This window comes from Nuphar pumila, chromosome 16 (genome assembly GCF_984573655.1).
Source record: "Nuphar pumila chromosome 16, dmNupPumi1.hap1.1, whole genome shotgun sequence".
Lineage (NCBI taxonomy): Eukaryota > Viridiplantae > Streptophyta > Magnoliopsida > Nymphaeales > Nymphaeaceae > Nuphar > Nuphar pumila.
In genome coordinates this window covers 60,416,955-60,432,567 of record NC_143264.1, presented here as the reverse complement: position 1 = coordinate 60,432,567, position 15,613 = coordinate 60,416,955, and the positions used below count along the sequence as shown (strand labels likewise).

The 15,613-nt window shown below is 37.9% G+C and overlaps 1 protein-coding gene across 2 annotated transcripts in view; it reads left to right on the top strand.

Moving 5' to 3' along the window:
- The first annotated feature begins 3,318 nt into the window (after positions 1-3,318).
- The window catches only part of LOC149813309 (serine/threonine-protein kinase BSK5-like), a 74,616-nt gene continuing 62,321 nt past the window's right edge, over positions 3,319-15,613 (top strand). The window contains exons 1-7 of one of the 2 annotated variants that reach the window (XM_089991444.1): positions 3,319-3,592; positions 3,734-3,904; positions 5,095-5,336; positions 5,430-5,647; positions 6,630-6,765; positions 13,255-13,388; positions 13,485-13,590. In XM_089991444.1, the coding sequence (XP_089847570.1) occupies positions 5,261-5,336; positions 5,430-5,647; positions 6,630-6,765; positions 13,255-13,388; positions 13,485-13,590 (670 nt within the window). In that variant the 5' untranslated portion in view covers positions 3,319-3,592; positions 3,734-3,904; positions 5,095-5,260. Of the gene's footprint in view, positions 3,593-3,733; positions 3,905-4,688; positions 4,984-5,094; positions 5,337-5,429; positions 5,648-6,629; positions 6,766-13,254; positions 13,389-13,484; positions 13,591-15,613 lie in introns of those variants that run through there. The other variant, XM_089991445.1, reaches the window with a different exon arrangement.

Sequence of the window (15,613 nt, the reverse complement as noted above, 5' to 3'; positions counted from 1 at the left end):
ATATCCAACTGCTCAGGCGACCACAGTGTGCAATGCACCAAAAAACACACGTTTTAATCCAGCATGGTTCCTAAGGAGAGAGAGAGAGAGAGAGAGAGAGAGAGAGAGAGAGAGAGAGAGATTTCTTTATTGCATGAATAAGCGATTACTAAGAATTGCTAATTTCAAGAAAAGAAAAAGAGAAACATCTAATGGTCCATCAGGACATGGGCGTGAAAGTTCCGTGCATCAGCATGGAGTAATGGGACACTCATGTTCCTTTTCTAATCGCTAGCTTTTGTTGTTTTGAGTTTACCCATGTTTTATAGTGTTTGCCATTGAAGTTTGAACCCCACAACACTCCATTTCTCTCTCTCTCTCTCATGCACACGCATGACACTCTCAACAACAACAAAAACGACGGCAGCACCAATAGAGACAACAGTGGTTGGTATCATATATATGGTTGGCTTACATGAAGTCAAGCAAAAGCTAACACCAGCAATATGTTTTTGGCAGCTTTCATAAGATAAAATATGTCCACCAACATTTTGTTTCGTAATTAAAGTGAAGTCCATAGTATTTACAGTCTTTTTTTTTTTTTACAGAGAAAGCTGAGGTTAGGCAGACCCCCTTCCAGTTATACAACCATATACCATTGCAACGTCCTAACATAAGGTGACGCGTGCACTAACTGCTCCTGCCACACAAGTGGAGCCTATCTTGTTAGTAGTTCTAAGAGATAATGATACTTTAATCGGAGGAATAATTTTGCTACTTTATGTGGTGACTTCGTTTAATTGGTCATTAGAGCAACTTTGCACTAGATGGTGATTTACATCATTTAGTTTAATTCTTGCATTAAATACTTAAATTTATTAGTTGAATGTATATCTTAAAGTAATTAAGTTACGATAAATTCATCTATGTAGTTAGGTTTATTTAAATGTGCATGAATAAAGAGATACTACTTCTTCATTCTAATTTTATAGTGTGCATGTTTGCACCAAAAAGCTTCTCCTTTATCAAGTAGGTTATGATTGTGCTTAATGATATATAGTCCATAACATGCATAGACTCCAACTATTAACATTACTTTTATATATTATTGTAATATTTTTTCCAATAGATGCATGTAAATAAACCAATAATGATGATTTAAGTGTCACCAAGAGTTGCATGCTTTTCATAGTTTACTATGTTAAATTTTGAATGCACTAATCATTATGTGCTTAAGCTTGATTGTCATGGTTTTCATTGATTTAGGTTGAATATATAATTAATAAAATAAAAAAATCACATGAATAACTTAAACAAAATTATTGTCATACATCTAAAAATAACACAAAATGAAAATCATGTAAATATTGTCTATATTTACTGGTTATAACTCTGCCTTTTCTTTCATGTGCATATATGCATGGAGGCAAAAAATAAAAGTATGTTGTAAATGTTGGTGTAATGGTTAATTAACCAATAAACTATAAAATGATGACAATTTGAAAGCAAATTTTCTCCTAAAATGTTATTAGTAACTTCATTTTAATGGGCCTAACCATTATCAATCTAACAACTTTTAATTTTCTGTAAAAGTTTTAATAATGCAAGTAATCAAGTAACTTGTGTTACAACAAAAAAACATGGTAGCTAGGGATGCAAAATGGTTGACCTTAGTCATATGTTTAATCTAATTATAATTTATTTTAGCATATGGATTTCAAAACTTGTTAGATCAAGTTTGGTCTTATATGGTATGACTTTCTTTGTATTCAAACTCAAATATATCCAACTGGCATCTAAATCCAAACTATATAACATCCATTGGATCTTTGGTTTGCTGTGTTTCCAAATGTAAACCAAATTTGAACTATTTATATGATTTACATGTATGTAAAGTGGATCTTTTCAACCTAATTGTTCCTAGGAGTATCATATGTAACATGGAGTCAAATTATAATCCATTTCATGCACTTTAAAACAAAATTTGAGTTGTTACTTGAGATTTTATTATACATTTGATCAACCATGATCGAACCCATACCTAATCCATTTGTGTCACATTAAACAACTTTATTAAAGGCTTGTTGGTTTAATTTCCATGAAATGACAAATTTCACAAATTTCTTGTCATCACAGCTTTCTCATGAAAGCTCCTTTTTTTTTTTATAGTCAAGCTGGGGTTAGGCAGACCCCTATACCAGTTCATTGAAAACTTAAAGTTATTATATATAAAAACAAAACACCCATTCATCATTGGGTGCCAGTGGGTTTTGGGGGGAGGGGACTCTTTCGAAGAATACTTCATCCACCCTTCTCATGAAGCTGTTTCATGGAGTAGGAAATGCTGCAATCCACATTGCCACATTGGCAATTTTTCATTTAGGTGACCACTTGTTTCACTCGTGATATAAAAGAGATGACAGCTTAATACTTTAATATAAAATTTGCATGAAACATACACAAATGATTTTTCCCTAATACTAAAAAATAGGTAGGTATTCACTTTTATTATTATTATTATTTTTTGTTTAACGTGCGATATTTATCGATACTAAATCATCAAATCGTCTTTGTAGAGTTCAACACAACACCTTTTATCACTCTTTTCGCAAAAAGCCAGCATGCAAATGTACGGTTAGTGCTTTGCAATTTTCATTTTTCAGGAAAAGAAGGTGCTTAAAAGGTGAAAGTATGAGAGAGAGAGAGGAAAAAGCTTCCAGCACACGCTATCCGAGCCCACCGTCTGGGACGGGGGCATGAAGCAAAGCGCGTCTTGCTTCCACCGTTCAACACGTGGCGACGAAAGAGACTCTCTTTGTCGGGTCCCACCCTCTAGAGGGCTGAGTTCTGGTAATGAAACGGAGCGGCTCGCGGCTTGAGCTAAGCACGCTCGGTCTCGTCACCTCTGCATATTTATAAACGAAAAAAAATCACGGGTACGTGAATATAGCAAAATAAGCCTCTCTCAACAGAAAAAAAAAAAACAATTACGTAACAAAATAAGTTTTTAATTTAAATGGGTCAGCTTGAGCTCGAATCGGGCTTCACACTTAAAGCGAGCCGAGCCTGATCAGGTAGAACTCGGCTCCTTTACGATCGCATGAGAGAGAGAGAGGGGGAGAGACCTGTAATTATGTCTCTCTCCGCCTTTGGTGGCCGTTATAAGTAGAGTCAGATGGTGGGAGTTTTTGTTCCTTTGCTTATTCGAGTTTAGCTCCTCTTCCTCTACTTCACGGAGCAACCAGAGAGTTTGGCTCTTCTTCCTTTTCCTCTACTTGACGGGGCAACCAGAGAGAGAGAGAGAGAGAGAGAGAGAGAGAGAGAGAGAGAGAGAGAGAGAGAGAGAGAGAGAGAGAGAGAGATCATTTCTGCAACTTTTTTCTCAGTCATTTCTTGTCTTTTGCTTTTTCTTTTCTCTGCTAGAGAGAGAGAGAGGTGGTGGGCGCCTGCCATATAAATGTTGAGCACGAGGAGACACGCGCGAGCGCACGCTCTCTCTGTCTCCCCTTTTTCTCTCTGCAAGCGTGCGAACGAAAAAGGAGGGGGAAAGTGAAGGAGAGAGACGGAGAAAAAGGTTAGAGGAAAAACGGACGATGAAAGGGAATTACGAAAGGTCCGATCTCTGAGAAATCTCTTCCCTAGGGTTTCGTGAAAAAAAGATTGATTCTGACGCCTGGCTTTCTTTTTCTTATTGATAATTTTCTTTTACCTTGGGATAAAAAAATTTGTATCTTCTTTTTTCTCTTCGTTTCAGGCGAATTTCGAATTAGGGTTTCGCTGAGGTGGCGGTAGTACGGGAACGGAGAGCTCGATCGGGGAGAGGATCCGGCGAGGAGAGGTGGCTTCCTCGAAGAATTCCGCTACGAGAATGGCTCGGTTTTGGCCGGATTCATCTCAGGAAGAAGTGGAGATGAGCTATTCGACGGTGAGTCTCCTCTTCTGGATCTCGAGCTCGAGATGCCTCTCTCTTTCCCCGGCGTTGCGCGCGCATTTCCGATCGAGCTAAGGGTGGGCTCGATGTGTTTGTTTGTTCTGGCGTGCCAGTTTGGTCGAAGAGATGCGCGCTCGTACGGTAACTGGCCTAGTATTTGCTAAGAGGGAAGTTTCAGTATGAGCTTCGCGTAGCGTGCTTGTGTTTAGGATTTTTTTTCTCTTTAAAGCAAGGAGGAGGTGGTGGAGAATCTCGGTTACTTTACTTACTAGTGCTTCTTAGTTCTCGAGGCCAGCTCCGATCGGGAGCGGCGAATTAGAGGCTTCTCGCAAGTCTCGGGTCGAAATTTGTAGTGAACCTGCCTGCTCATTGGTTTTACTTGGTGGCTGAGCGGAATTCCAGTCGAGATCGGCGAAATATTTAGTCTTTTGTGTGGCGAGGTTGCGTGTCTATAGCTTCGGTTTCGGAGAAGCTGTCTGAGCTTCGACTAGAAGTTATGGGGGAGTAGAATTCTGTGTGTGAAATGGGTCCTTTTGGTGACCAAGAGAGTATAGGAGCTGGAGTTTTTTTTTTTAAAATAGTTGTTCAAATTTTATTTTATCTTTGACTTCTGGTGGAAATTTGTTCTGGCGTATTAAATTAGGGTATTAGAGGGTGAGAGTTCGGTAAAGCTTGATGTGGTTTGGTTTTTGACCGGATTCCTCTTTCTGAGTGGAAAATGTCTAGTAAAAATGTTGACTTTAGGCGTTTTCATTGGGATACTTGCATCGTAAAAATTAGGGTTTTTTTTTTTTATGGTGGCCGCAAGCTTGCGGTTTAGGGGTACTGGAGCTTGATACGGAAGAGGATTGATTCACACCTTGTGAATTTCGTTCATTTGGGTTGCTGATCAAATCTACGGCATGGGAATTTCCCTTTAAATCTGATCTAGAGTGCACCCATTTGTTTATTTTCTGCCGCTTGTCGTTACGGGAAATTCCTTTAGCTTATCTTTGATTCAAGGATCTTGCTAAAGAAAGTTTCGGAGGGAAAATTGAGCTGATTTGGGGTTTAGGATCGGCTTTTTTAGGAAGGTCTTACTTCGGCATTTCAATTTCAAAAGATTTGTGCAGTTTTAAGGTGTTTGAGCAATTGGGGTTTTCTTGTTGGGACTTCTTTTTTTTTTATCTGGCTCTTTGTTCCAGGTCAGCTTGAGGTTCGCAAGAGTAGTTATTCTTTGAAAGGAGGCGGAATCAACAAATTTTCTTTCTTTCTGTTCATCCGGAATCTGGGAGACCTGGTGGAGATCGAATTTTCGAGGGCGTATTGCATCCTTTCTGTTTAGATTTAAGCTTTGCGAGTTGCGCAGGGATGGGCTGCCGCTGCTCGAAGTTCAGTTTGTGTCCGTGCTACTCTGAGGGGACCGTTCTTGAAGTTTCCGATGTTGGTGAGTGTTTTCTTTTGGCTAATTTGATTGCATCTGGCTGATGAGAGTTTTTTGGTCCTTTCCGTTTAATACCTTCTGCGTTACTCAATGCAGAGAATGGTGGTAACAGCGAGGTGGATCACTTGCCCCCTTTCACTGAGTACTCTCTCGATCAGCTTAGGCTTGCTACATCAGGTTTTGCCGTGGAGAACATTGTGTCTGAGCATGGTGAGAAAGCTCCAAACGTTGTTTACAAAGGAAAGCTAGAGAATCAAAGAATTGCCGTCAAACGCTTCAACAGATTGGCATGGCCTGATGCAAGACAGTTCCTGGTAATTTCTTTTCTTGTTTTGGATGGTGTCAACTAATCAACTTTCCAAGGTTATGGTTTCTACTTGGTCAGGACAATTGAGGGTTAGAGGGCTTGTTTCAGGCATCCAAACCATAGAGCTACCTACCTGCTTTATGGTATCCTGAAAGCTTGTTCTGTTACCCAACCAACCCTTCATGTTTTTGGTTAGGCAGGAAATGGGATGGGGACTCTGCATCGTGCTGGAACACAGTGAAAAGTCTTCTCGAATTTTGGCAATCTTCCACATATTCCGCACTCGAGCAGCTGGAATTTAACTTGGGTTTTGACTTTTGAGTAGTGGCAGGATACCCCAACTTCTGCCTAGTGACAAAAGTCCCCTGTTCGTTTCATGCGGTCAATTAGACGGGGAGTTGTGTTGTCATTGTGACCTGTAGACTTTGACATAGTTGGCAACATTTTAGCTTGTGCTATCTCTTTCCCTAACAGATATCCGTTTAATGCCTTTTTTTTTGTCTAATGCACAAAATGCACTGTGCGAGTTATTCAACAAGGACTTGCTAATAACGTCAAATTCCACCCTAGTGACATGCCACTTTCCGATCCACAGAACCCAAACCCAAGTGTGTTTTTAGTTTAGTATAAGATGTCCCTTCAGGTCTAGTTACCTGTAGGGGTTCTCCTTCACTAACCTTTTTATTTAAAATGACTCAAGTGTATAAAAGTACTGCTGCGCGTGGTTAGGATTATTTTTTCTTTTGATTGGTCTTAAAACAAAATTTTGTTGAAATAAAATATTTATAAATCTGAACTTCTATAAGAAAACTGCATTCCCATCAAGCATTTGTGTTGACAGACTGTTTGAGCTCACTAAATTAGTTTCAGAGATATCTAATGCAGCTAACGTGAATGTTTAAAATGATGCCTTTTTAATATATCAGGTACAAAATGACATTTGGTTTCAAATGCAGTATCTTATTCCTAAATCTTCTGTTCATATGCAGGAAGAAGCAAGAGCTGTTGGTCAGCTCCGCAACATTAGACTTGCGAATTTGATTGGTTGTTGTTGTGAAGGCGATGAGCGATTGCTTGTTGCTGAATATATGCCAAATGATACTCTGGCAAAACACCTTTTCCATTGTAAGTTGTAACATTGCTTTTAGTTCACTATGTTGCTTGCTGCTCAAGTACTGCACGTTTTGCTGTGAGTAGTGAGTTTCTTTCTGAAGATGAAAATTTCACTGTTTTGACAGCATGACAATAATCATACTAGATATTATCTTCTGGATGTTTGTCTGTGGTCTCCAAATCCACTGACTTGGCCTCTTTGAGCTGTTTTGTCTGTGAGAGCATCCCCCTATTCATTGTTTAGCTTCATGCTGGTGTTATTGAGTCTGACCTTGTTTAACTACTACCAGCTTGCCAGAACTTGACTTTGTTTAAAGTTCTAAACACGTTTTTCAGTCCCCATGCATTGTTTATATCTGGGCCTACTTTGTTTCCTTGTTTTTTCCTCATTATAGTGTTCTATCTGTATCCTGGATGGTGTACCAGATATAAAGCTGACAAAATAAGAACTAGTAAATGCTTTAATCACCATTGGTTTTTTGATTTCCTAGTCTACATACAAATGGAGATGAGTGGCCTGCCTCTCCAAAGTTTTAGAGGCCAAAAGCAAGAAAACCAGGGCTAAGGTGTAAATGTTAATGCAATCTTAAGGCACAATCCTCGGATTGAAATTGAGAATTACAAGAGCATGTGAAGAATATGTTTTCTCATGCATATGATTGACTAGAAGTCTGGAGATATATTTTCATTCTGAGCTTTGCCAAATCATAGTTGTTTTTTCTACTTACCAAATGTAATGAAATATGCGGAAAAGCAAAGAGTGCACTAAGCACTTACAACATCTACTAATGAACAAACAAAAGGGCTAATACCCAAACTCACAAGAGACAACACAACATAAAAATATAAATGTCTCTTATTGAAAGAGAGAGAGCTCTCAAGAGTGAAAAATACAAGAGGGGTTCACCCCTATTTATACACAAAAGAAGGAGAGGAGGAGTGGCCATATGGCCTTAAAAGAAGAGCCACCTAGGGGCTCCCATGGAGTCGTTGGGAGCCCCCAACAGTCACAAATGTGACCGTTGGGGGCCCCATCGACTCCATGGTGGGGCCCCTTTTAGGTGGATAAAAAACCAAAAAATAAAAAGTAAAAAATAAAAAAGCAAATTTACAAAAAGAAAGAAAAGAAACAAGTACCCCTATCGGGTACTTGTGAAATGACTAAAATATCCCTATCGGGTATTTTAGATTATACAAATATATATGTATATAAATATATACATATATATGAATTACATATATTTTAACACCCTCCCTCAAGCTTTACGGGGATATAACCGAAAGCTTGTTAAGGAGAAACAAAAACCGAGGAGCCGCAAGAGCCTTAGTGAAGAAGTCCGCCAACTGGTACTCTGATGTGACGTAAGGTAGTGCTATGGTTCCTCTTAGGTATTCATCACGAACGTAATGACAGTCCATCTCAATATGCTTAGTACGCTCATGGAAGGTGTGATTGCTTGCAATATAGATTGCGCTTTTGTTGTCGCAACACAGCTTCGAAGGAGTAGAGATGACAATGCCCATATCACTGAGGAGGCTTCTTAGCCACACAAGTTCCATGGTTGTAGTGGCCATAGCACGATATTCTGCTTCTGTCGAGGACAAGGATACTTTGTGTTGCTTCTTGCATCTCCAAGAAATCATAGAGTCACCTAAGAAAACACAAAATCCGGTAGTTGAGACTCGGTCATTGGGATTTCCTCCCCAATCTGCATCAGTATAAGCAATTAAATCAAGGGACGAGTCAGAGGAAAGAAAACTCCCTTAGTTATGGTATTTTTGATATATCTGACAATCTTTAAGACTGCACTCATGTGCACAGTTGTAGGTGCATGTTGAAATTGACTGACAGAGTGGACGACATGAGCAATGTCTGGCCGTGTGATGGATAAGTAGGTTAGAGACCCAACAAGTTGCCGGTAGGGAGTAGGATCCTCGAGAGGTGTTCCATCTTCCAACCTTAATTTTGCATTGATGACTTCTGGGGTTTCTGTCTTCTTATCATCGGAGATACCAGATTTGGAACAGATGTCAGCAGCAAGTTTCATCTGAGAGAGAATGTACCCTCGAGGAGAGTACGCCACTTCAATTCCTAAAAAATATCTTAAGAATCCAAGGTCAGACATATCAAAATTTTCTTTCAAAACCTTTTTAATATCATTAATGCCTTGCTCATCACTTCCTGTGATGATCATATCATCAACATAAAGTAGTAAAATAACTACTGAAGACCCTGCACTTTTCACAAACAAAGCAGTGTCAGTATAACATGAACGAAAATTCAAACTTGTCATTACATTGCTAAATCTATCATGCCAAGCCTTTGGGGCTTGTTTTAAACCATATAATGCCTTTTTAAGTTTAAGAATTTTATTTTTACCAATACATACTCCTGGTGGGGGATCCATGTAAACTTCTTCATTTAATTCGCCATTTAGAAATGCATTCTTAACATCGAGTTGATAGATATGCCATTTTTTCACTGACGCAATAACAATAAGAGTCCTAACACTAGTCATTCTAGCAACAGGTGCGAAGGTTTCTTCATAATCTATACCATATTCCTGAGCATATCCTTTAGCTACTAATCGTGCTTTATAACGTTCTAATGAACCATCACTCTTGGTTTTAATTTTGAAGACCCATCTACATCCTATTGATTTCTTTCCAGTGGGTAACGAAGTTATTTCCCAAGTTTTTGCTTTTTCAAGAGCACTAAGCTCTAAGTTCATGGCTTCAACCCATTGGGGAATATTTTTGGCCTCATTATAGTGTGAAGGTTCATGAAATGAATGCAACGCAATTAGACATGCTCTATATCTAGGAGTTAGGGACTCATAGGAGACAAACCTATTAGGAGGATTGGAGATCCGACTGGATCTCCTTAAAGATGTTTCTTCTATGTTGGATCCTTGAGAGTATTTTTCTAATGCGCTTATCTGAGTTTGTTGACCACGCCTAACATATGTTTGGATTGGTCTATTATTCTCATCTATAGCATTATCAAGAGGAATTTCCTCTAGGTCATTCAAAGACTCATTAGAGATTTCCTCTTCTTGAGGAGTCTCATCTTCTTGAGATAGAAGATCAAATAAAAAAGTACATTCACTTTCGTCAATATCTTTAGTTTTCACAAAACCATTTTCATTTTCCAAAAATGTTACATCTTTGGATACATAGAGTTTGTTATTTTTCAGGTCAAAACATCTAAAACCCTTTTGATTTTCTCCATAACCCAAGAAAACGCATTCAATAGCTTTAGGAGATAATTTGTCCCGTTTATGAGTAAGGACAAAACATTTACATCCAAAGACTCTTAATCTATTGAAGTCGGGTGTTCTTTCAAATAGTTTTTCGTATGGAGATGTATTTTGTAAGGATGAGGATATCATTCTATTTATTAAGTAAGTTGAGGTTAAGGCCGCTTCGGCCCAAAAATTCTTTGGAATTTCTTTGGAGATAAGGAGTGTCCTAGTGGTTTCCATGATATGTCTATGCTTTCTTTCGGCCAAGCCGTTTTGTTGGGGAGTCCTAGGACACGATCTTTGATGACAAATTTCATTTACTTCTAAATAGTTCTGAAATTCATTTGATAAATATTCTCCACCCGAATCGGATCTAAGAGTAGAGATATTACTTGAAAATTGATTTTTAACTATCATATGAAATTTTTTGAAAAAATCAAAGACTTCGGATTTTAAATTGAGAAAGTAGATCCATACATACCTAGTGTAGTCATCGATGAAAGTGACATAATAGGAGTACCCTCTTTTAGACATGACGGGGGAAGGACCCCAAACATCCGAATGGACTAACTCAAAAGGTCTTTTGGACACAAAAGTTCGGTTTGGAAAAGGAGTAGATTTCATTTTGCCAAAAATACAATTCTTGCAAACAAAATGTTTCTCATTACAAAATTTCTTTCCAAATGGAAATGAGTACATTTTTGAGAAACTTGGATGTCCAAGTCTTTGATGCCAAATATCAATATTTTTATCTTGGACATGGTTACAAAAAGAGTTAGTGGGGAGTTTCAAGTTGCTCATGTAATAGAGATCTCCCCTTCTATGGCCTTGCCCAATCAGCTTTTCGGACCGGAGATCCTGTATAGAGCAATCCTTAGTTGAGAAGGAGATTTTACATCCATGATCACATATTTGAGCAATAGAGAGGAGTTTTAAATTAAGTTGAGGTACAACTCTCACGTTTGGCATAAAGAAGTCTTTTGAAAAGTTTAAGGTTCCAAAACTTTTTACTTGTAAAGATGTACCATCGGTAGTTGAAACATAGGAGTTTTTATAATTATTACATAAATCGGAAAGCTCATTTTCAAGTGGGGTCATATGAAAGGAAGCTCCAGAGTCAAGGATCCAAGACGACATACCTGGAGGAGAGGAGGAAGCTACGGCGACACCTGAAGTTGATGAAATCTTGAGTAGAGTTTGTAGTGCCTCCGATAGTTGAGCAAGAGAAAAAGAGTCCGTTCCTTTGATTGCTTCCTCTTTCTTTTGAGTAGCTTCTTCAACGGAAGCAACTTTATTTTTTGGCCCTTCATTCAACTTAGGGCAATTAGGTCTTATATGACCCGGTTCTTGACAATGATGGCAAACGGCTTTTCTATAGTTGCCATTATAGTTATTTTGCCTTCCAAAATGTGGAGGTTTGTAGGTTTTCATATGGTTGCCGGGTTTTGATACGGCCAAGACATCATTTCCTCCTTTAATCATGCCAATACGGGTTTCTTCTTGGCATATTTCGGCTATGACATCTTTCAAGGGAAGAGGCTTTGATCTATGTAGGAGGGAGGATCTAACTTGTTCATATTCGGGCCTAAGCCCATGTAAAAATTGGAAAAAGTGTTCTTTTTCCATTTGTTCTCTTCTTAATTCCACATCTATACTAGAAACCCATTTTGGTTCTAGTAAGGATAGCTCATCCCATAGAGGGCCAAGAGTGCTAAAGTAGTCCCTAACACTCATTTCTCCTTGCTTGATAGTCCGGATTTTTTCTTGAAGAAAGAATTGACGAGCAAGGTCTTTTTGGGTAAACATACCTTTCATGAAGAACCATGCTTCATTTGCCATTCGAAATTTGGCAATGTTGGCGCAAATCTTGAGCTCCACATTGTTCATGAACCAAGCAAGAATCTTGGCATGCTTACTTTCCCAATCTTCTATTTTAGATTGGTGATCTTCAATGGCCTTCATGCGGGCATCTCCTTCAAGAGCTTTTTCTTGGTCGCCTTCCATCTTAGTTAGTTGGAGTTGTGGTTTCGGAATGGTGCCCATGACGTATCCCCAAAGCTTTTTCCCTTTGAGGTTGTTTTCCATGGCGGCGGCCCACATAATGTAGTTGGAGCCATTGAGTTTGAAGGAGAGATCAATCTTTTGTTCTCCTTCCATAATAACCACTCACAAGAGGATAAAGGAAGAGAGAAACAACAAGAAACAAATATAGCTACACAACTAGCTATATTAAGAAGAAGAGTCTGATACCATGTAATGAAATATGCGGAAAAGCAAAGAGTGCACTAAGCACTTACAACATCTACTAATGAACAAACAAAAGGGCTAATACCCAAACTCACAAGAGACAACACAACATAAAAATATAAATGTCTCTTATTGAAAGAGAGAGAGAGCTCTCAAGAGTGAAAAATACAAGAGGGGAGGAGTGGCCATATGGCCTTAAAAGAAGAGCCACCTAGGGGCTCCCATGGAGTCGTTGGGAGCCCCCAACGGTCACAAATGTGACCGTTGGGGGCCCCATCGACTCCATGGTGGGGCCCCTTTTAGGTGGATAAAAAACCAAAAAATAAAAAGTAAAAAATAAAAAAGGAAATTTACAAAAAGAAAGAAAAGAAACAAGTACCCCTATCGGGTACTTGTGAAATGACTAAAATACCCCTATCGGGTATTTTAGATTATACAAATATATATGTATATAAATATATACATATATATGAATTCCATATATTTTATATGATTTCTGGGTTCCAATTAATTTGTATATTGGCATAATATATGAAATCATATGATTTCTTTATTGTGCCTATAGTTATAACTTTGAGGTTTTGAAATTAAATGTTGACGATTATTGTTGACCATGTAATCGAATTTTCATTTTGTATGATCAAACTTCAGTTAATTTTGACCTTGTAATCAGGAGATGTGGCTGAAATTGATAGTTTAAAACTTGTTTCGTGGTGGTTTCTTGATCTGTCCATGTTCTTAATGTCATTTATTCATTATTGTTGCATTTCTGTAGAATGCTCGAGTTCTTGGATGCACAAAGCAGTATATCCTATCACAGCTGATTATATGTAACTTGATCTGTTTGGGTATCAGATAGAGTTTTTTCTTGCTCCTTTGCATGATTCTCAACCTTCATGCTTCTTTAGCAATTTTCCCTCTCTCTGCATTCTCAGAATTATGCCTTTGGGGATTGGTTTTTGTGTTTTTGTGATCATGTTTGGGATTTTGATCCATTGTATACTTATAGGGGAGACTCAGCCTATGCAATGGGCAATGCGGTTAAGGGTCGCATTGCATCTAGCACAGGCTTTAGAGTATTGTAGCAGTAAAGGACGAGCTCTCTATCATGACCTCAATGCCTACAGGGTTTTGTTTGATGAGGTGAGTATCTTTAGAAGGTAACTTTGGTTTGGTAACAAGTATTTTCATACTTACGTTTGTTTAAGACCTTATCTTATTGCCAGTTGCTTTCAACAGGATGCTAACCCGAGGTTGTCATGCTTTGGGCTGATGAAAAATAGTAGAGATGGAAAAAGTTACAGTACTAATTTGGCTTTTACCCCTCCTGAGTATTTGAGAACAGGTATTTGTTGTTTTTGAGAAGTTGATGTGGCCCTAATAGTTAGAGGTTGTAGTTGTTTTTACTCAGAGGCTACTTTTATCCAGTGTTGTAAGTATCGTACCATATCGTACGATACATATTGTTATTTTGGGCCTAATCGATGTGAATCAACGATACACACCAGTATCGTACCTGTATCAGGTGTATTGTACAATACACCACATGTATCGTACGATACACCTCGATACACGGTGTATCTTACGATAAACAATTAGTGCATTTTATGTTGCACTAAATTCATTTTTTTTCTTTTTTTTGAAATATATAAGAAGACTCCTTAAGGCGAGTTTGTGTTCACTCCTAAAGAACTTGAGAGTGATTTGGGGCTTGATTTCTTGCAAGAAAAAGAAGTCTTCATTTTTGTTTGAACTTAAAAAAATTTGGTTACGTAAAGTTTTTAAGTATTGAGAAACACTTGGGGATTTTGTTTTTGTTTATGCAAACGTGCACTGTTATGGATCTTATGACTTGTTAGCTTAGTGTTGTTTATTATTTCACAATTTACATTTTTCTTATGAGATATGCATGCCATTCATAGCAGATCATGGAGACGTAAATGCTTCATATGTGATTTTATGGTTTTATTTTATTCAATTAATCATTGTTTCATGTGATATGATTTTTTTAGACTTTTTGTTAATTTTTTTTTCTGTTTTTTTTTGTTTTTTTGAAAATTTTTATTAACCTTTACGATATTTTACAATACAATACGATACGATACGGTATTACTTTGGGCCCGACCGATACGGGTAACGATACGATACTTACAACATTGCTTTTATCTATAGATATGATTATTTTGCTGAATTTGCAGTTTTTTTTAATAGAAATGTCTGCTTCATGTATTTGCTTAGATGAATTGACAGAAGAAATTTTATGAAATTTCTTGGGGTCTAGGGTTTCTGTAGTAGCTGAGGTGCTCTCACATTCACGTGTCAATGACCCTACAAAAGTCCTGTAGGTAGATTTTTATGGCACTGTCACTCTTGTAAAATGATTGGCTTCTTTTGTACATTTATAGTGTTTCTATAATCACCATTTAAAGGTCGTAAGGATATCTATTTTTTTTTCGGATTCTTCTGATCAGCTTTTTCTTAATGTCTGTTCAATATATTCTCTTTACTTTTCATGAAGAATGGAAAGGAAATGCTACAACGTTTTCATGCGCATTCACTTTGTTTATTGCTGGTATGGAGACTTATCTTCTTGTATCATCTGGTAAAGTTGTTATTGTCTCGAGAGAGTGAGCAAGCAATTTTTTTCCCTTTAATTGTGATTGGGTATGAGTTCAGATTATGTATGTTTTTGCATGACCAGTAGCAAGGAAAATCATAGTTGGCAATCTCGTGACTCGGATCCGGGTCACTTGACCCTTGAATCAGGAGTCAGTGGGTTGACTCAGTAACTTGGACGAGTTAGGACATGATTTTTTTAATGTTAAGACATGAAAAAAATAAAACTCCAAACTGTATAATCACTAAATTTAGCACATGACATCAATGACTAAGCTATATAAGTATTCAACTATACATATTTGTTGATATTATGATTTAAAGATAGATAATTCTTTATAAAAATTATCCTTTTATAAGCATTATGCATTAAAACCACAAAATGCATGACAAAAGACACATAAGTGGCATGCAGATCGGTGGTCCTGAATCGGTGACCCAGTTGGGGTCCGATCCGGGTTGAGTTGGGCCATTCCCAAGTCAACTCGCAAGGTTTGCCAACTATGAGGAAAACATGACCTGATACAGAGGTGTATAAAGCATGTATGTTGGAAAGTTAATCAAGATTTTTTTCTTAACATAACCACCTAATCATGAAACTGGTTGTGGATTTTAGATCTCTGTTTCTTGAAGAAGCATCCACGTATGCCAACATAAATGACTGTGGCGATAAATGGGAAGCATGGTGAGGGCACCCAGAATCTGAAACTACAACTTGAAAACTAAAGAAATGGAGAGTCCTTGGATTTCAA